Here is a 21,480-nt window from a genome sequence, read left to right as displayed (position 1 = left end):
TGATAAAGAAATTTGTTTTTGTTTTTTTACATTTTTTTTTTTGGGATATGTATTATAGCAGAAAGTAAAAAATATTGTTTTAGTTTCAAAATTGTCTGTCTTTTTTTGTTTATAGCGCAAAAAATAAAAACCACAGAGGTGATCAAATACCACCAAAAGAAAGCTTTATTTGTGGGGAAAACAATTCTATTTGGGTACCGCGTCCCATGCAATTGTCAGCTAAAGTAACGCAGTTTTGTATCGCAAAAAATGGCCTGGTCATTAAGAAGGTAAATCCTTCCGGAGCTGAAATGGTTAATGTTGTTCATGTAGCTCTCTGCTTCTCAAAGGTTGCCTACCCCATGTTTAGACTATTCTACTACTGGATTTATGAACCTATTATCTTGCAGCTAGTCTTTTTTTTTTTTTTAAGTGTCTAGGACAATTTTTTTTTAGAGTGTAACAAAAAACCTCTCCTCTCACTTCATTTCCCTCACAAAGCTGTCCAGGCTGCAGGTCAGTGTTTTCTTAAGTGTTTCAATGATAATGAACTTGAGCTTCTGTCTTGTTGGTGTTTTTCACATTTTAGCCTATTTTATTTGGTCAGATTTACATACTGCCCTGCTGCTGGCCAGTCTTTACCAAACCACAAAGGGCTACAGCTGTATTAAAAAACAAACTGGATATATGTGGATATGGATATTTCCTGAAATATCTTAATAAAAAATACCAGATTATGGCCACTAGATATAGCTGATAATGATACATGATCATATCAGAAAAAAATCTGGCGATCATTAATAGTGTTTGTTCATATGCGTAAGACATCCACACTGCAAATGTTTTATACATTTATGCCCCTTATGCTCCATTCACATCATTTTCTGACCTCTGGCTGTTTGGGAAGCCCTTGTATCACATCTGAATGTGGGCCATTTTGAGGGGAAACCCCAACTCTCCTCTTGACAAAAGCACAACCATGCAACTTGAAAAGTAAACATTTTACTTACTGCTAAAAATGCTGGACTGATTGCTACCCAGCAAACTCTCCAATATATACCTGGGGAAAATCCCAACATAGACTTTATATCATTACAGAACCTTTGTATTCCTGTTAAAAATAAAATAAAAATCATAGCAGTTTTATACATCGCAAATTTGTACTTCATTTACATATTAATATACACTTGTTTAAGGGAAAAAATATGCACTTTGTATAGTTTTTCAATAGGTCAAGAGAAAAAAATGTAAAACACGGTACATACACTTAAGCAGATTAGGAAAAAAATTACAATTTGCAATAAAAATGGTCATGCCCCCTCCCGGGAATCATTCAGACATGTGGTCCAAAGCAGACTTTAGTTGCTAAAAAATATCCACTTAGATATTTCAAGCAAGTGGGTGGAAAAATTGCAACATTTAGGATTATTTTCATGGAACCTCTAAACAACCAGCTTAAAGCGGGGGTCCACCTATCTATCGTTTTTTTTTTTTTTGAGTTCTTTCACAAACTTTTCTTCTCAGCATTACATACTCACATATTGTGTGTAATATGTCCGCCTGTGTCAGATTTTGTTGGAAAGAATAACTTATATTATTCACTGCAGGCGGTTTCCATCTTCATTGTGGGCATTTGAAGCCCACAAGCATTTATTTCCTGGATGTGGTGAATGCTGTGCTCCCAGCATTCACAGCTCGTTCCCGCACATGCTCAGTGGCATCCTGGGAAGCCTGAGACTAGCTCCCAGGAAACTGTGCGGAGTCTGGGAGAGGCTAGAAACACGCCTACTCCCACGGGAGGAGAACCAGGAAGTGCAAAGAAGAATAAAAAAATAAAAGGTAATTACGGCGATTTTAATTTTTTTAAACGGCATGTCAGCATCTAGGCAAGGAAGAGAATACATACAGATATTGTTCAAAATTTGGGTGGAACCCCGCTTTAATTATTCTCCAAAACATAAACAGTCACCATAAACACATCTTTCATAAAAGACAGCTTTTGATTGATCTATATATTAAACATGGAAAAAAAAAACAGCAATTTAATCACTCAGAAATTCTTGTTTTTGAGATATTTGGAGGCCTAAACAATCCTCTTCCTCTCCAGTACAATTTCTCAACATTTTGATATTTTGCACCATTTGATAAAACAAACTTCCGGGTGTCCATTACTTTTAGGCCCTGTTCACACATACTGCAGTGATCTGTGTTTTACCACACTGGATGAAAGCAGGTCACCGCTAGGGCACACAGAAAACAATTATTTTAATTATTTTCTATGTGTTCTGTTTACACTGCAATGCAGCCTGGAGGTGCAGTGCAATGATCTGTGATAAAATGCAGTGCATAGGAAGGCACCGCATGTCACCACACGGCAGCATGCGATGAATGAAGTGTTGCTTTGTGCACTTCAAATTAAGTTGACACCAAAAAAAAAAAAAAAAAAGGAACTGTGTGATGTGCTGAAATGGGCATTGTGCCACCCACTACCGCCAGCTCACTGCAGTTGAAACTGGCGCTGCAGTTTTGTGTGAGGGAAGACTGAAAGGACCCTAAAGTGGCTGTAAACCTCAGTTATGAAATCTGAACAAAGCACATTTACAGTATCTGTAGTGTTTACTTGTCTCTCTCCAAAGCTCTAAGTGTCATTTCCCTCAGGTGCTTCGTTCCTCTGTTATCAACATGTGTCACTTCTGAGTTTTCCCCACCCCATGAGATAGAATTTGTGACGGGGAGGGAGCTCAGCACACAGCGTGTCTATACAGAACACAGCTCTGCATCATTCCTTCCTGTGCCGTGTGTGAAGGGAGGGGGTGTCTCTTTCCTCCAATCAGCTTTCATACAATGTACACAAGCTCTAACTGCAGTTCTCCACCCCCTCCGCTGTGGTACTGACAGATGAAGAAGGATTTTATCTAAATTCGGCACTTTTGAATGAATATAAAAAAGAGATGGCTGTAGATAAACAAGTAAAACCTATGTAGGAGGATTTGTTTCATTTTTATGTATCATCTGAGGCTATTCACTTCACTGGGTATACAGTGCCTTGAAAAAGTATTCACACCCCTTGAAATTTTCAACATTTTGTCATGTTACAACCAAAAACGTAAATATATTTTATTGGGATATTATTAGATAGTAATGAAATATAAACAACAAATATTCAGCGCAAATAAAACAATACAAATGAATACAAAAATTGCCAGCTGAACACTACAAGGATAATCAAAAAAAGCCTCGATAGAAATGCATAACAGAATCAGTGCAGCGCAATGAGTAAACAAATTAAGCATAAATGTCCATATAAAATCAAAAGAATGTCCATATAAGAGCAATAAGTCGATGAAAAGCCTCCAGATGTGCTGTGCCAGATAACAGACAGTGATACGATGAGTACAACCCATCCACCACAGATAACTCTAGCCTCTCACCTCAAAGATTCGACCTCAAAAGGTCACTTTGCATTAACCCACATGAGGTACAGGTTACCAACGATCGAATGTAGATGATAAAGCTGATCTAGAACAGCTCCCTCAAGTGAACACTACTGGTTGTAATTGTGGAGATCCTGCAGAAAGTTTCAGTCAACAAAGTGACTGGATGAAGATAATAGAAACAGCTATCCCATGGGTCAGGCGAATGATGCAGGTTGAGCAAATTATGCAGGTATGAAGATAATGCTGAATGAATCCTGAAGGTGCATTGTCCCCATAGCTTACCACGTTGGTAACCTGTACACTATGTGGGTTAATGCGAAGTGACCTTTTCAGGTCGAATCTTTGAGGTGAGAGGCTAGAGTTATCTGTGCTGAATGGGTTGTACTCACCGTATCACTGTCTCATCTGTCATCCTGCAACGCACATCAGGAGGCTTTATATCTCTTATTGCTCTTATATGGACATTCTTTTGATTCTATATGGACATTTATGCTTAATTTGTTTACTCGTTGCTCTGCACTGATTCTGTTATACATATTATGTGATAGACCAACACAAAGTGGCACATACTGTAATTGTGAAGTGGAAGGAAAATGATAAATGGCTCTCAAATTTTTTTACAAATAAATATGTGAAAAGTGTGGCGTGCATCTGTATTCAGCACCCCTGAGTCCAGTGGCGGAACTACCGCCATAGCGACCCAGCGTGCGCTATGGGGCCCGCAGCCATGTAGGGCCCAGCAGAGGCGGCTCTCTAATTTGGCAATTAGGCTAATTGAAGAGCCGCCTCTGCTGAAAAATGTCGCCGCAACGTTAAGCTCCGGCCAGCAGCGGGTTGCCTGTGAGCTCCAAGCAGTGGAGAGAGGGGTCAGAGCGTGGCTGTCTTGGGGAGGAGGCGGGACCAGCACTGTGTTCTCTTAAGGAGGAGAAGGGGAGGAGATTCCAGCAGCCTGAGCAGTGAGCCCAATTCCCTCTGCTCGGGAGACAGAGATCGCACCCCCCCCCCCAGCCGTCACCCCCCCACCACTGGAGTGCTCAGAGGAGCGGCGGTTTCCACATACCCCGGAGGAGGCATCCGGCTGACGAGAAGAGGAAGGCACCGCGGAGGAGGCCTCACAAGCGCTGTATGGAGCCGATCCGACCGAAGGGAAGGTAGGAGAGAAGAGGTGTCTGGGCTGCCCCTCTCTGGGGCTGTCAATCAGTGTGGTTGGGGGGGGGGAATCAGGGGCTCCAGCTACAGGGAGAGGCAAAGCTACCACCATGCCACAACCTTTTCTGCAGCCAGCGACTAAGAACATTTTTTTTTTTTAAGAAAGAGAGCGACCCCCCCCCCATCCATGTTCCTGCAGCATCCCTCAGCCACAGCCAGACTTCCTGATCATGTGTCACTAACAGTAAGGACATCTCAGTCCTGTGCCAGTGTCCTAGTGTGTCCACCTGTGATTGACAGCCCCTGACCCCTCCCTCCACCCTGCCCTTACCCCTGCCTATGCAGGGCTCCACGGGGGGGGGGGGGGGGTTGGGAGGTCCCAGTCCAGGGCTGATCCTCTGCCATGGTGGGCCGGGTGCTTCGCATCCTGCGCTGGCACTGCCAGCTGATTGGCTTCTTCGCTGCTACCTCCCTCACTGATACCGAGATAGAGAGCACCGACACCAGCACCGAGAAAGAGAGCATCGACACCAGCCCCAAGATACAGAGCACTGACACCAGCACCAAAATAGAGAGCACTGACACCAGCACTGAGATTAGAGAGCACTGACACCAGCACCGAGATAAGAGAGCACTGACACCAACACCGAGATAAGAGAGCACTGACACCAGCACTGAGATAAGAGAGCACTGACACCAGCACCAAGATAGAGAGCACTGACACCAGCAATGAGATAAAAGAGCACTGACACCAGCACTGAGATAGAGAGCACTGACACCAGCACTGAGATAGAGAGCACTGACACCAGCACTGAGATAGAGAGCACTGACACCAGCACTGAGATTAGAGAGCACTGACACCAGCACCGAGATAAGAGAGCACTGACACCAGCACCGAGATAAGAGAGCACTGACACCAGCACTGAGATAAGAGAGCATTGACACCAACACTGAGATAAAAGAGCACCGACCCCAGCACCAAGATAGAGAGCACTGACACCAGCACCAGGATAGAGAGCACTGACACCAGCACTGAGATAGAGAGCACTGACACCAGCACTGAGATAAGGGAACACTGACAACAGCACTGAGATAAGGGAGCACTGACACCAGCATTTTAAAGCTCTTAATATATGTGAGTGTAGTAATCTGTTATTCAATGGCATTAGTTCATTTTTTTTTGGGGGGGGGGGGGCATACAACATTTTGCTATGGGGCCCTGTGATTTCTAGTTGCGCCCCTGCCTGAGTCAATACTTTGTAGAACCACCTTTCGCTGCAATTACAGCAATTACAAGTCTTTTTGGGGATGTCTCTACCAGCTTTGCACATCTAGAGAGTGAAATTATTGCCCATTCTTCTTTTCAAAATAGCTCAAGCTCTGTCAGATTGGGTGGAGAGCATCTTTGAACAGCAATTTTTAAGTCTTTGCACAGATTCTCAATTGGATTTAGATCTGAACTTTGACTGGACCATTCTACCACATAAATATGCTTTGATCAAAACCATTCCATTGTAGCCTGGCTGTATGTTTAGGGTCATTGTCCTGCTGGAAGGTGAACCACCGCCCCAGACTCAAGTCTTTTGCAGACTCTAATGCCCTGTACACACGGTCGGATTTTCCGATGGACAATGTCCGATCGGAGCGTGTTGTCGGAAATTCCGACCGTGTGTGGGCGCCATCGGACATTTTCCATCGGATTTTCCGACACACAAAGTTGGACAGCAGGAGATAAAATTTTCCGACAACAAAATCTGATCGCGTCAATTCCGACCGTGTGTGGCATGTTCCGACGCACAAAGTGCCACGCATGCTCAGAAGAAATTCCGAGACGGGACAGCTCGTTCTGGTAAACTTAGCGTTCGCAATGGATACAGCACTTTCGTCACGCTGCAATGTTAAAAATGGTTTAATACAGCGCACTCTCTTCTTCTTTATAATGTGACAAGAATTAAGTAGTTTTGATGCTCATATTCACACACACTTCTCACAAACTTCTTTCGTTACTATTTATCGGGACTCCCTCAATATATTTTGATTTCTCACATCTGACAACATATTTTTGTATATTTTTTTTTTTTTTTTTGCCTTTAATGTAGAATCTTTTTTTGTGTTTCTCTTTTTTTTTTGGTGATTTTGATTTGTACTCCCAAAAATGTTTGTGTGTTTTTTGTGACAAGTTCCCACAACACCATTGATATGTTGTTCTATTTAATCTGTAGGAGATTGTTTGGTGTTGTTGTCCCTTGTTAATTTCACATTTTATGTTAGAAATGTACCTGAATCGTCACCAACAAACTGTCCTTTTTGGATGAAAACACACACAGGAGAGTAGAATTTACCTAAAAAAATTTTATTAAGGGGTCACAACTATAAAAAAACAAAGAGGGAGGCAACGCTCGAGAAACTGCAGAAGTGGGCAAAGCCTTGGACCCCCAGGGCAGACATCAATTATTTAAAAGCAAAATTGGTGGCCTGAGGAGTCCATATCTAAGGGAGGGCAGTCTGGTCCAGAAGTCCCAGAGATCCGGAAAGCAGCAGATGACATCTGTGTCCCCAGGCTGTGGTCATACGAGAGACTGCATCTTCTGTCAGACCAGACTGAACCCAGGGCAATCACTCTTTGGTCTTCCTTCCACGCTTCCTTACAGGCCTTGGCTATGGTGGTGGAGTTGTGGCAGCAGGAGGAGGAGGAGGATCGTCGATCTCAATGACATCCGTCTTGGGTGTCAGTTCCCCACTCTCCCCCTTATGTAGGACTTTATAAATCAGGTCCTCAGAGATCTTGCGTTGGCCCTCCTGCATGTCCTGCAATTTGGTGGCAGCCATGCAGGCAAAGGCCTCTGCAGGACTGGGGAAGGCTCTGAGGGACGCAGAAGCCTCCTGGATCAGCCTGTATGCTAAATCCTGCACAGGACTGGGAGTGGCCTTCCTGGCCCTTTTGTATGGCAGGTGGAGGGGAGGAACCTGAGACTCAGTCAGGCTGCGACTTGTCCCAGGCTTCTCTTGGCTGACACTTAGCCCTGCCTCCTCCTGGCTGACACTAATCCCCCCCTCCTCCTGGCTGCCACATTCCACAGCCTCCTCATGGCTGAGGTCTTCCTGTGTATGAAAAAGGGACATAGTTTTAGTATTTTTTACATCAATCACACACAATTTTCACCTCCTGACTGCTGCAAATTGAATGTTAACAAATATAACAGACTATCATTCTGAGCCCAGCATTTTGCATTCTTGTCCCAATTTTGGGTGCCCACTACTCTCTATTGATATGTAAAACACTTTTTTTAATCAGCAATTAGTGATCAATAATAACATCTAGTAAACATCATTTATTTATTGCCCAGAAATCTGGAGAACAATGCTATACCTGACTCCAGCTGGGCTCCTCCACTTCTTCCTGGCTGGAAGGCCCAGGTTGGACATCAGAAGCCTCAGCTGGGATGGAAGGAAGAGTGGAAGGAAGAGTGGAGAGGGATTCCCTGACTTCAGTGTGGTCTGACAGAAACCGCAGTCTCTCATAGTACCACAGCCTGGGGACATAAATGTCATCTGCTGCAGCTCCGAACCTCTGGGAATCTGTGACCTTCTTGCGCTCCCTCAGATATGTGCTCCTCAGGCCACCAATTTTAGCTTTTAAAATAAGGGATGGTTGCTGTGGGGACCACTGGCTTCACCAACTCCAGCAGTTTCTCCAGCACTGCCTGCCTCTTTTGTTTATGGTTATAGTGGGGGTGTCTCACTTGCCACAGACAGGGCAGCTCCCTGTACTTGTCAATAAACAGGGGCAGGAAATTGTGGTCCTTGAACCCATCCATTTTCTCTGCAAGACACAACACAAGACAAACCCTAATGTCAGGCCAAACTCCCCTAATCTTGTTACAATATAGGCTTCCATTTCGAAGCAGTATAGGCCCAAGTTTAGATCCTACCTTCGTTAGCACGATCGGCGTCTCCGATGCTCCTTCCTCCGCTCACAGATCGTACGTAAGACGCGTGCGTGTTACGATTTATACACACTGCGCGAATGCGTATAACTCCGCCCGCCCCTGACGTTCTTTCTAGTCTATTCCCCGCCCCTTTTCATTCGGCGCAGTGGGGGAAGAGCACATGGCGGATAGACAGCAGGATCGTGCTAATTGTAGCAACGAGGAGGAGGAGGAGGAGGAAAGGCTGGAGCCTGAAACGTCCCGATCCAGAAGGAGATTGAAGGACTCAAATATGTCCTTTGGGGAGATGTTGGAAATGGTGGACATCCTAAAGAAGGCCGACTATGATGGAAAGTATGGGCCTTACCCCAACCCCAATGTCCGAAAGGCCAAGATCATGGCGAAAGTGGTCAGGAGTCTGCACCGGAAATTCGGGGTACGACGATCGAAAGATCAGCTCAGGAAGCGGTGGTCGGACCTGAAATTACGAGAACATGAGCAGTACAGAAAGATCCGGAGAGTGCTGCAAAAAAGTAAGTATTTGTGCTGTGTTCCTATTCTTTTTGGGTTTATTACGTTCGTGCTGCTCCATGTGCTTTTAGGAACTGTTGTACAGTTTAAAATGGCAACTTTCATGTTCATGGGCACATTATTCGTTCGGATCACACATTTTTATTTCGGACTATAAAATACCATTGTTTAGCCCATATGCATTTGGCCACCATTTTGACGCCCTATACTTGGCTTCAAAGAATTGGGTTGTGTAGATGGCTTTGTTACTAGAATGAAATGCCAACTAGATTGTGTGTAAGGAGAGGACACTCAGCAGCTGTTTTCACATCTGGACACTGGAGCACTAGTGTGGGACACAAGAACACCATTTTTATTAGGGGGGGCACACAGGTGCTCCAGTGTATACTATAGGGGGTCTCCATCTGTGAAGCTTGTACTAAACAGGTAAAGTATTGCAGCTTGACAAAGGACACTAAAAAAGCTACATCTTGGAACTCGGCTAAAATAGATAATTGTACCCCACTTCCAAGCAATGTTTCATCTTTATAGTTCTGACATTAAATATCTGTGTGCTAATTATACCATTTTTGTTTTACATAGGGGAGAAAAGACTCGGAGGACACCCCTCATCCGAGGAGACCAGAGCCCCCCCCCTCTGGAAGAAGGGGAAATCCCCCCAACACAAGATGAGCAGGAGGAAGAAGACGTGGTGGAACTAGTCACCACAACAGGTGAGTGTCTGCGACCACAGGCTCCGATAAGAGATGGATGGCGGCATTTTTTTGTAAACCTAATTTATTTTGGGGTTCCTCTCTTTTTAGGTGATCGTGAGGTTGTGGATGAAGATCCTTCACATCCGAAAGTGCCCAGATCCTGATCGGGGAGATCATGGGGTGTAATTTACAATTGGAAAACATCAAGCAAAACATCAATGATGTTATTCCAAAATATAAAAACATCATTGATTTTTTGGGGCGAGTTTAAAACCCCTCCAAATCACTTTCTTCTTTTGTGTGCTACAATGTGCGAAATGTTTTTGTGGTTTTTCCCAAAGCCAAATTTGGAGGATGCACACAGTGTGCCAACATGTGCTATCTGCCATCACGGGAGATCAATGGACGCGTTTTGGGGGTGCAACCCCTTCCTCAATAATAAAGTAGCGGTGAGGAAGGGCTTTCTCCCCCAAAACACGTCCCTTGATCCCCCCTGATGGCAGATAGAACATGTTGACATTGTGAAATTTGTGTGCATCTTCCAAATTTGGCTTTTCCAGGGGTGATTTCACCCCATCTGAACGCAATATCAAACACAGTTCCTAAATACTCATGTCTGATATTGCCTTCCAGTTCTACCAAATGTGACGTTTGTAAGATCAAGATGTGTGTCTTTCTTGTGGGTTTTACACAGGCCTGTTTTCTATAAAATGCACATTTTGATTTTGGATAATGACACCACAAAAATTGATATACAACAAACATGTTGGTTTGTCAGAAAAATCTTTGGTAAATGCACATGTGATTGTGCAGGTATTAAAAAGATTGTTCATCAAGAATGTGTGGATTATTGTCTCAACGCTACAACACTTTTGGGGTGATGTAATTGTTGTTTTATGAGAAAATGGGGGTTATTTCCTAAGGGCAAATCCACTTTGCACTACAAGTGCAGTTTCAGTGCAGTTGCAAGTGCACTTGTAGTGAAAAGTGTCTTTGCATTTAGTAAATAACAGCCAACAGTGCTTTGTATAAGGTTACACAATCACGACATTTTCTGGACTCCACAAATTTCTGTCAGGGTCAGCTCAAACAAACACAAGCAGTAAATGTCCACAAAGAAGAGCCTGGGGGGAGATGCCTGTCGAGAACTTGAGGTCCTGCAGACTTCTCCCTGTGGCCAAATACCGCAGAGTAGCGACGAGCCTCTGCTCCGGAGTGATGGCTTGCCTCATGCAGGTATCCTGCCTGCTGATATAGGGGGTCAGCGAAGTCAACAAACGGTGAAACACGGGGTCCGTCATCCTGAGAAAGTTCCTGAAATCACCAGAATTATTCTCACGGATCTCACGGAGCAAAGGCATATGACAGAACTGGTCATGCTGAAGCAACCAATTCTTGGTCCATGAACTCCTCCCCACCCTGTTCATGGACTGGACTTGTGTCAAGGTCAGGACCCCAACACCAAGCCCCCGCACAGCACGAACTGTACGAGGAGTACGCATACGAAACATGGCTAGAAAACGGTCGGCTGCTCAGAACGAAGTAACAGAACGCACTGAAGAACAGCAAGGCCTGTGAAGAGCGACCTGAAAACCAGTAACAAACGAACAAGAATACAATGACTACCTAAAGTCACGCGGAACTTGCTGCACGCACTGAAGAGCAGATACAAACCCACAAGCACAAACTGAACGGCAGAAAACGATCTGAAAGCCACGAGTCTGAAAAAGCGCGAATCGTCTCTCACCAAACTTTTACTAACACGAGATTAGCAAAAGGAGCCCAAAGGGTGCCGCGCTTGGTTCTGAACCGGCCTTTTCTAGTCTCGTTGTACGTGGTGTACGTGACCGCGTGGTTGTCGATCGGAAATTCCGACAACTTTGTGCGACCGTGTGTAGGCAAAACAAGTTTGAGCCAACATCCGTCGGAAAAAATCCTAGGATTTTGTTGTCGGAATGTCCGAACAAAGTCCGACCGTGTGTACGCCCTATAACAGATTTTCTCCTAAGATTGCCTTGTATTTGGCTCCATCCATCTTCCCATACCAGCTTCCCTGTCCGTGCTGAAGAAAAGCATCCCCACAACATGATGCTGCCACCACCATGTTTCACGGTGGGGATGGTGTGTTCAGGGAGATATGCCGTGTTAGTTTTCTGCAACACATAGGGGGTTATTTACGAAAGGTAAATCCACTTTGCACTGAAAGTGCACTGGAAGTGCAGTCGCTCTAAATCTAAGGGGTAGATCTAAAATGAGTGGAAGCTCTGCTGATTTTAACATCCAATCATGTGCAAGTTAAAATGCTGTTTTTTTATTTTCCTTGCATATCCCCCTCGGATCTACAGTGACTTTACTTCCAAGTGCACTTTCAGTGCACTTTCAAGTGGACTTGCAGTGCAAAGTGGATTTGCCTTTAGTAAATAAACCCCATAGTGTCTTGCTTTTAGGCCAAAAAGTAAAATTTTGGTCTCATCTGACCACAGCACCTTCTTTCATTTTTGGAGTGCACGACTAATAGTTGTCCTGTGGACAGATTCTCCTACATGAGCTGTGGTTCTCTGCAGCTCCTCCAGAGTTACCATGGGACTCTTGGTTGCTTCTCTGATTAATGCTCTCCTTGCCTGTCAGTTTAGGTGGATGGCCATGTCTTGGTAGGTTTGCAGTTGTGCCATACTCTTTGCATTTTCGGATGATGGATTGAACAGTGCTCTGTAAAATGTTCAAAGCTTGGGATATATTTTTCTGCTTTAAACTTCTCCACAGCTTTATCCCTGACCTGTCTGGTGTGTTCCTTGGCCTTCATAATGCTGTTTGTTCACTAAGGTTCTCTAACAGACCTCTGAGGGCTTCATAGAACAGCTGTATTTATATTGTGGTGGCTGGTGCAAAATATTTCGGGGGAAGGGGGCGGCAAACTAACGCCACGTAATCGCCGAAAGCACCCCCATCCCCCCAGTGTTAGATGTATGAGAACGACGTGGCGCCGATCCACCGCCACCCCCCTCGGGAGACTGACATTAACTTAAGCAGGCAGGGTGAAGGAAGAGCCGGGCCATTGCTTCTCTTCCCAGCTGAACAGGAAGTGTGTCCTTAGACCTGATTGGCCAGGGAGTCCTAAGATTCTCTGGCCAACCAGGTCTGAAGACCTGCTTCCTGATTGGCCAGGAGGAGAATCAGAAAGGCAATAGTGAATATCAATTTGCTATTGTCACGTAACTGCTCTGCGCCCTGAGCCCACCCTTTTTTGAAGCCAATTAGAGCCTCAGGCTCTAATCATGTGCTTCAAAGAAAAAAAAACTGTTGGAATCCATGCGTCCAGGACCCTGCATGTAGATTAGGGGCCAGGCGCATGGATTAGGGGGGCAGCATCCCTGCGCCCCATATGGATGGGGTGCCACTGCTGAGATTAAATTACACACAGGTGGATTCTTTTTACTAATTATTTGACTTCTGAAGGCAATTGGTTCCACTAGATTTTAGTTAGGGGTATCAGAGTAAAAGGGGCTGAATACAAATGCATGCCACACTTTTCAGATATTTATTTGTAAAACATTTTGAAAATCATTTATCATTTTCCTTCTAATTCACAATTATGTGCCACTTTGTATTGGTCTATCGCATAAAATCCATTTACTTTTTTGGTTGTAACATGACAAAATGTGGAAAATTTCAAGGGGTATGAATACTTTTTCAAGGCACTGTATGAGGGTTTACAACCACTTTAACCACTTAAGGACCGGAAGATTTTCCCCTTACCTCTTTCCGTTCGCGCTATAGCCGAATGACGGCTACAGCGTGGACATACATTGCCGGGAGGCCGTCAGTAGACGTTCTCCCCTTTGCACGCTCCCCATGCATCCTTTGCGGGTCACGAGCGGTGCGCTCTGTGATCCCTGAGTCAATGAAGCTCGGGTGATCGCAGATCGGAGTAAGGGGCCGATCCCGGCCCCTTACCACCTGATCAGCTGTCAGTCAATGACAGTTGATCACGTGATGTAAAAAGAAGCTTGGTAATCATTTTTTGTCAGTGTGAGGAGAAAAAAAAGCCGATCACTGGCTTCTGTTGAAGGGACATCGGTCCCGAAGAGTAAAAGGCACAGCCGCCTCATCTGTGCCTCATCTGTGCAAACCAATACCGCCTGCTAGTGCCCACAGAGCCATCAATCAGTGCCCACCAGTGAATATCAGTGCCACCTATCAATGCCCACCAGTGGTGCCAATCAGTGCCTCATCAGTGCCATCTAGCAGTGCTGCCTATCAGTGTCACCTACCAGTGCCCATTACTGCAACCCATCAGTGCCACCCATCAGTGCCCTTCAGTGCCACCTATCAATGCCCTTCAGTGCCCATCCGTGACACCCATCAGTGCCACCCATCCGTGCCACCCAATCGTGCCACCTCTTAGTGCCCACCAGTGCCGCCTCATCAGTGCCCACCAGTGCACCTATCAGTGTCGCCTTATCAGTGCCGCCTTATCAGTACTCATCAGTGCCGCATATTAGTGCCCATCAGTGCAGCCTCAATGAAGGAGAAAAATTACCTGTTTGCAAAATTTTATAACAAAATATAAAACCTTTTGTTTTGTTTTTTCCAAATTTTTGGTCTTTTTTCATTTTTTTAACAAAAAATAAAAAACCCAGAGGTGATCAAATACCACCAAAAGAAAGCTCTATTTGTGGGGAAAAAATTAAAAAAATTTCATTTGGGTACAGTGTTGTATGACCGCGCAATTGTCGTTCAAAGAATGAGAGCGCTGAAACCTGAAAATTGGTCTGGGCAGGAAGGGTGTTTAAGTGCTCAGTAAGCAAGTGGTTAAAGACCAGACTGTTTATTGCGATACGGCATTGCATCGCTTTAACTGACAATTGCGCAGTCGTGCAACGACGTAGCCAAACAAAATCAATGTCATTTTTTCCCCACAAATAGAGTTTTCTTTTGGTCGTATTTGATCACCTCTGCGTTTTCTTGTTTATAGCGCAAAAAAAAAGAGCAACAATTTTGGGAAAAAAATATCCAAAAAAAAAATAATTTCGTTATCAGTTTAGGCCAATATGTATTCTTCTACATATTTTTGGTAAAAAAAATTGGTTTGCGCAAAAGTTATAGTGTCTACAAAATAGATTTATAGCATTTTTATTATTTATTTATTTTTTACTAGTAATAGTGGCAATCAGTGCTTTTTAGCGGGACTGTGACATTGCGGCGGACAGATCGGACACCAAACTGACATTTTCAACACTTTTTTGGGAACCAGTGACATTATTACAGTAATCAGTGCTAAAAATGTGCACTATTATTGTACTAATGACACTGGCAGGGAAGGGGTTAACATCATAACATCAGGGGCGAACAAAAGGGTTAAATGTGTTCCCTCACTGTGTTTATTGTGTATGGGGGACTGTGTGACTGGGGAAATACACAGATCCGTCTTCCTGCATAGCAGAAAGACATGATCTGTGTGATTTACCCTGTCAGAACAGAGATTTGCCTTGTTTACACAGGCAGATCCCCATTCTCTCACTGCGAGGAATGATCGCGGGTGGCCGTCGGACATCAAGTCCGCCCCACTCGCTGATTGGCCCCCCCCCCGCTGCCCAGTGCGCGCTCCCACAAATCGCCATGTACAAGGCGATATACAATGATGGCGATTCGCGGGATACACATTGCCGCAGTACAACTGTGGCAGCTGGTCCTTAAGTGGTTAAAGCAGAATTGTAGTCAGGCTATAAAGAGTCAAATATTTTTATACACCTGACAAGCAGTTCAATTAGGTTTTAAACAAGTCCTCACTGAGGCTCTGTAGCTGCAGGAACCGTTGATAAAGTCATCCTCAAAGTTTTAAAGTCAGGTCATGGATGCAGGGTCACTGCTGGGAGGAGGGAGCAGAAATGTAAGTGAAAGCTACAGAGTTCAGTGAGTGCTTTTTTTGGAGCTCTTTTACTGCTTGTTAACCACTTAAGCCCCGAACCATTTTGCTGGCCAAAGACCAGAGCACTTTTTGTGATTCGGCGCTGCCTCGCTTTAACTGACAATTGCGCGGTCGTTCGACGTGGCTCCAAAACAAAATTGACGTCCTTTTTTTCCCACAAATAGAGCTTTCTTTTGGTGGTATTTGATCACCTCTGCGGTTTTTAATTTTTGCGCTATAAACAAAAATAGAGCGACAATTTTGAAAAAAACGCATTATTTTTTACTTTTTGCTATAATATCCCCAAAAAATATATACATTTTTTTTTTTTCCTCAGTTTAGGCCGATATGTATTCTTCTACATATTTTTGGTAAAAAAAAATCGCAATAAGCGTTTATTGATTGGTTTGCGCAAAAGTTATAGCGTCTACAAAATAGGGGATAGTTTTATGGCATTTTTACTAATAATTTTTTTTACTAGTGATGGCGGCGATCTGCGATTTTTATCGTGACTGCAACATTATGGCGGACACATCGGACAATTTTGACACATTTTTGGGACCATTGTCATTTTTATAGCGATCAGTGCTATAAAATTGCACTTATTACTGTAAAAATGACACTAGCAGTGAAGGGGTTAACCACTAGGGGGCTAGGGAGGGGTTAAGTGTGTCCTAGGGATGTGTTCTAACTGGGGGGGGGGGGGCTATGTGTGACACATCACTGATCATAGCTCACAATCACAGGGAGCTAAGATCAGTGACACTGTTACTAGGCAGAACGGGGAGATGCTTGTTTACATTAGCACCTCCCCGTTCTTCCTCTCCGTGAGACGATCGAGGGTATCCCCGTGGACATCAAGTCCGCGGGACCCGCGATCCTACTCACGGAGCTCGCGGCGGGAACGTGCGTGCGCCGCCGGCACCGCACGCGCGATGGCACGGCGGCAAATTCAAAGGGACGTACAGGTACACCCATTTGCCCAGCCATGCCATTCTGCCGACATAAAAGTACATGCGGCAAGCGGTTAAGAACATATACTGTAAATATTTGAATATCCATAGCCTGGCCATAGTTCTAATTTAGTGTATACCCTGAAGAATGCAACTATTGACAGAACCCCCTAAGTTTATCATCATGTTATCAAACAAAACACTTATGTCTGAAAATTTTTACGTGTACCAACATTTTGCATACATTTTTTTTTTTTTATTATATTAAAGTGGAAGTAAACCCATCTATAACAGCTTAAAAAAACAGTTACATTTCCGGCATGTGCTGGGAATGTAACTGTCACATTGGTTGTGCTCCCAACCAACTGTCAAACTATCCAATGGCTGATGTTATAACTGATCATGCGCATTTCTTGCACAGTGTTCAAAATGCGCTTATTTGCAATCTGCAATGGGTGCGAGTGCATTGCTAATGACACTTTAAGTGCAGGTCAGAGATACAGTGCCTAAAGTCAAATGAATGGGCTGAAAACGCACTGCGCTCAAATCTCACTGCACTCAAATCCTGGTGTGAATAGCCCTTAAATCTATACCAGATATTTATTCTAGCTGAGGGTCTTGATATTTATGGTATTGATTGAAACTATTGATGTTAATAGGGGACACACAACCCCCCCCCACCACCACCACCACCACCAAAAAATACATACCAGACACATATCCTTGATGAGGGTCTGGTATGAATTTCAAAGGGGACCCCATGCAAAAATAATCAGTTTAGGGTTCCCCTCAAATTCTGGTGTATGAGCAGCATATCCTCAATCAGCACTGATAGGGCTGTGTGATCTATGTGCCTGCTGCTAGTAAACATCCATTGCATTGGCAGATAGATTACACAATCCCACCAGCGCTGACTGATTATTTACAAAAGTAAAGGAACAGTTAGTGCTGGTGGGCTGTGTGATCTATGTGCCATTGTAGTGGATGTTTATTAGTAGCCAGCAGACATATCACACTGCCCTGCCAGCACTGACTGATCATTTAACCACTTGACCTACGGAAGATTTATCCCCTTCATTACCAGGCCATTTTTTGTGATACGGCACTGCGTTACTTTAACTAACAATTGCACAGTCATGCAAACCTCACAAATAAAATGTATGCCTTTTTCCCCCACAAATATAGCTTTTTTTTGGTGGTATTTGATCACCTCTGCACTTTTTATTTTTTGTGCTATAAACAAAAAAAGGCAGACAATTTTGAAAAACAAAAACAAAAAAACAATATTTTTACTTTCTGCTTTAAATCCAATAAAATGATAGCAAAAAAATCGAATTTCTTCATAAGCTTAAGCCAATATGTATTCTACTACATACATTTGATAAAAAAAATCCCAATAAGCATATAGTGTCTGGTTTGCGCAAAAGTTATAGCATCTAGAAACTATGGGATATATTTATTTATTTTTTATTTTTTACTACTAATGTTGGCAATCCGTGACTTATAGTGGGACTGCAATATTTCAGCGAACATTCTGACACTAACTGATACTTTTGACACTTTTTTTTTTTTTGGGGACCAGTTACACTAATACATTGATCAGTGCTAAAAAATATGCACTGTCATTACACTAATGACACTGGCTAGAAAGGGGTTAAAATCAGGGGCAATCAAAGGGTTAACTCTGTGCCTAACCAGTGTTTTACTTTACTGTGTGAGGTGCTTTTTCTAGGGAGAGAGAAGGAATTTCCATCCCTTCCCTCCTGCCAGAACAGTGATCTGCCTTGTTTACATAGGCAGGTTGCAGTTCTGTCTCTCTGCCTAACAATCGGTGCGTCCCAAAATCGAGTACCACGCACCCGCCGGCGGCGGCACACATGCGCGCCCCCTACCGGGAAGAGTCGGATCACGCATATATACACGATCCAGCGCACAGGTGACACCCTGTAGCAGTAAAACTGCTAAAGGGCAGACCTTAAGTGGTTAATATTGTGAGTGTAAATAAAAGGGGGAGATTGGGACTTTAAATGAGGCTATTGGCTGGCTAAGGTTGAAAAATATATGGACATGTTTATTAGCATATAAATGTAAATACGTTGCAGTGGTACATAGCATATATAAAAGTAATGTCATATAAATAACCATGCATGAATGGCATGGACAGCATAAATAATGCGTAAATATATACATATAACAGCACATGGTCATGCAGACATAGTAATGTTGTAAAAATGCATGTATACACACATATCAATTAGGCAGCACATAGCAATATTAAATGGGTTGCATGTAAATTGGGTTGGTAGAATAAAAGATGATAATTCTAGATAATTGCTGTTAAAGCATGAGTTACATCCTGAAAGCCCGACGTGTTTCGTGTAAAAACACTTCCTTCTTTTTCTATATATTCTATGTACCACTGCAACATATTTACATTTATATGCTAATAAACATGTCCATATATCTTTCAACCTTAACCAGCCAATACCCTAATTTAAAGTCCCAATCTCCCCCTTTTATTTACTTGAACCCGGGATGGAGGCACATATATCTATATGTCTCATCTATAGTCCCAAACTCCCCTTTTTATATAATATTGTGAGTGTAGAGCCAAATCCTGGCTGGGTTTGTGATGCATCTGTGGTCTGTTTCTGAACATCCGCTGCTTCCCAGGGATGCTGGAAATCAGTTTGGGCTTACCTGTGCAGACTGGAGCAGAGGAATGCTGTTCAAACTTGGCAGAAGCTGATGCTAGAGTGAGGGACAGCTCGGCTCAGCCACTTCCTTTACTTCCATTACACAAGCTTGGGGTGGGCAGGATTCTGAGGGTCTCAGAAGGCAGAGAGGTTGAGCACCCTGGTGATTGCAGTGCTCATAGACTGCAATGTCACCAGGCTGCCTTCACAACAATAAATAGCACCACATATAATAAATCAATAAGCATGATATTAAATAAAAGAGTTGGGTTGGAGCTGATAGCCACATTGCACAACACAGCCACAGATCAGAATGGGACCAAGGTCTCCATACACTTGCTCCCTTGGGGGATTCAACAAGGATTGTTTTTAATGGTAATACTTCTACTTTAAAGTCACTCTGCTTAAAGGAGAAGTATAGCCAAAGCTCATTTGGCTGTACTTCTCCTATGGATCACAGGAGTACAGTCCATTTTGCACTCCTGTGACCTGGTTTTAGCAGAGAGCGGGCTGAAGTCCACTCTCTGCTGACATAACAGGAATCAGTCCAGGCAACACGTCATCATGACAATAAAGTCTGGATCCACCAGGTGCTTGGATTGACACCCGACTCAGACTCTCAGCGAGCCGCTGAGAGCCTAAGCCGGCTGCTCCCCGCCCCTCCACAGCCCAGCGCTCCAGTGGGCAAGGAGGGGGCAGAGCAGAGAGCTGTGGATGACAGTCTGCAGCTCTCTGCTCACAGAGCTATTAAAACCAAATGATCGGCGATGTTTGATCATTCTGTTCTCAGTGCAGAGATTCCGGGAGACAGATGCAACATTGGACCGATGTAATTATGATTCCGAAAAAAATAAATTCCTTCACTTCTCTTTTAATATATATGCAATATTTGCATTTTTTTCTATATAAATCTATATTTTCATGTTAAACATTTTAAAGCCAAATTGTATTGTCCACAAAACCCATTAATACTGTAGAGACATGCTTATAAAGCAAGGAATGTGACTTTCACCAAAAATTTGAATCAATCACTGTCATTTAAAACACATGCATCTGAAAGACTCGCCTGCAGTGATATTTTGTGAATGTCAGATTTACTGCTTAATAAATATGCCCATTATGTACAAAATTGGCAGTCCCGAGAAACACACAAACCATTGTAAAAACAAATAATAAATAGGAGTTAATGTATCGGATCTTACCATAAAACCATGATACCGATATTGCTTCTAAAATACAACTGCGATGATGGAACAGCCAGCTCCAAATTCCTCAAGAAGCTTCACCACATACGCTCCTCCCTGATAAAATCAGTCATAAGATAAAATGAAAGACATTCCACTTATTATGCCTCATTTGTATGCATGGATCACATATATAATGAGCATCAATAAACATAGGTAACATTATCTTAATATTCCTGGTATATGGTCAATCCTTCCAAAACAGATATTTTTATTTTTGGGGAATGCTAGATACTGCATATTCCCGTGGGAGCTATAGGTGAGAGATCTAGTGTGATTTCCTAGGTACACCTGCCATTACCATAATAAAAGGATATCACTCTCAGGTTGGGTTATAACAGAACTATGAGGTATGCAGAGGAGATCTTATAACTAAAGTCTAGTAAGAGAAAGCCTTCCATTTATAACAGAGCAGGGCAGGGCAGGGCAGGGCAGGGCAGGGAAGGCATATACACTATAGGCAGCTCCATTTTGACATGTGGATCAATAATATGTTGGGCTCACAGGAAATAGGCAAAATGTAAGTGGTGTTCTGCCTTAAGAAGACTGGTGGTACTAGACCTAGGAGGAAGCTGGAGCATGGAGAGGGTAAGTAAAGCTTTTTTACTTAATACGGGCTGGGGAAGGTGAATAATTTAAAAAAAACTTTACGACAATGTTGAATTCAAGTCTATTGCTTTACCCTGCGTGGACAAAGCACATATTCACTTTGAAGTTAAATAAATCAAAGGTAGAGCTGTTGCCCAAGCAACCAATCATATTTAATCTTTCCATGAAAAGAGAATTTATTGAATGTATGATCACGTGACGTATGCTCCCAGTTTGTGTGCAATATAATGTTCTACTGGTCTTTCATGTTTTAACTCAGTACAGGTTAAGATGTGAGTGTTCCAGTATATAGCCTTACATGAGTCAAAGTGCTGAGTGAGCCAGTAAAGCAGACAATCACCAATCCTAGG

The 21,480-nt window shown here is 43.4% G+C and overlaps 1 protein-coding gene across 1 annotated transcript in view; it reads right to left on the bottom strand.

Annotated features, from left to right (window-relative positions):
* Window positions 1–989: 989 nt before the first annotated feature.
* Window positions 990–21,480, bottom strand: part of LOC141144152 (sodium-dependent serotonin transporter-like) — a gene marked incomplete in the record, with an annotated part of 151,264 nt that continues 130,773 nt past the window's right edge. Inside the window, 3 exon segments of the mRNA XM_073629563.1 lie at window positions 990–1,090; window positions 20,480–20,578; window positions 21,429–21,480. Of these exon segments, the coding sequence (XP_073485664.1) occupies window positions 20,507–20,578; window positions 21,429–21,480 (124 nt within the window).

Source organism: Aquarana catesbeiana, linkage group LG01 (assembly GCF_042186555.1).
Source record: "Aquarana catesbeiana isolate 2022-GZ linkage group LG01, ASM4218655v1, whole genome shotgun sequence".
Lineage (NCBI taxonomy): Eukaryota > Metazoa > Chordata > Amphibia > Anura > Ranidae > Aquarana > Aquarana catesbeiana.
This window is presented reverse-complemented; position numbering and strand designations above follow the sequence as displayed.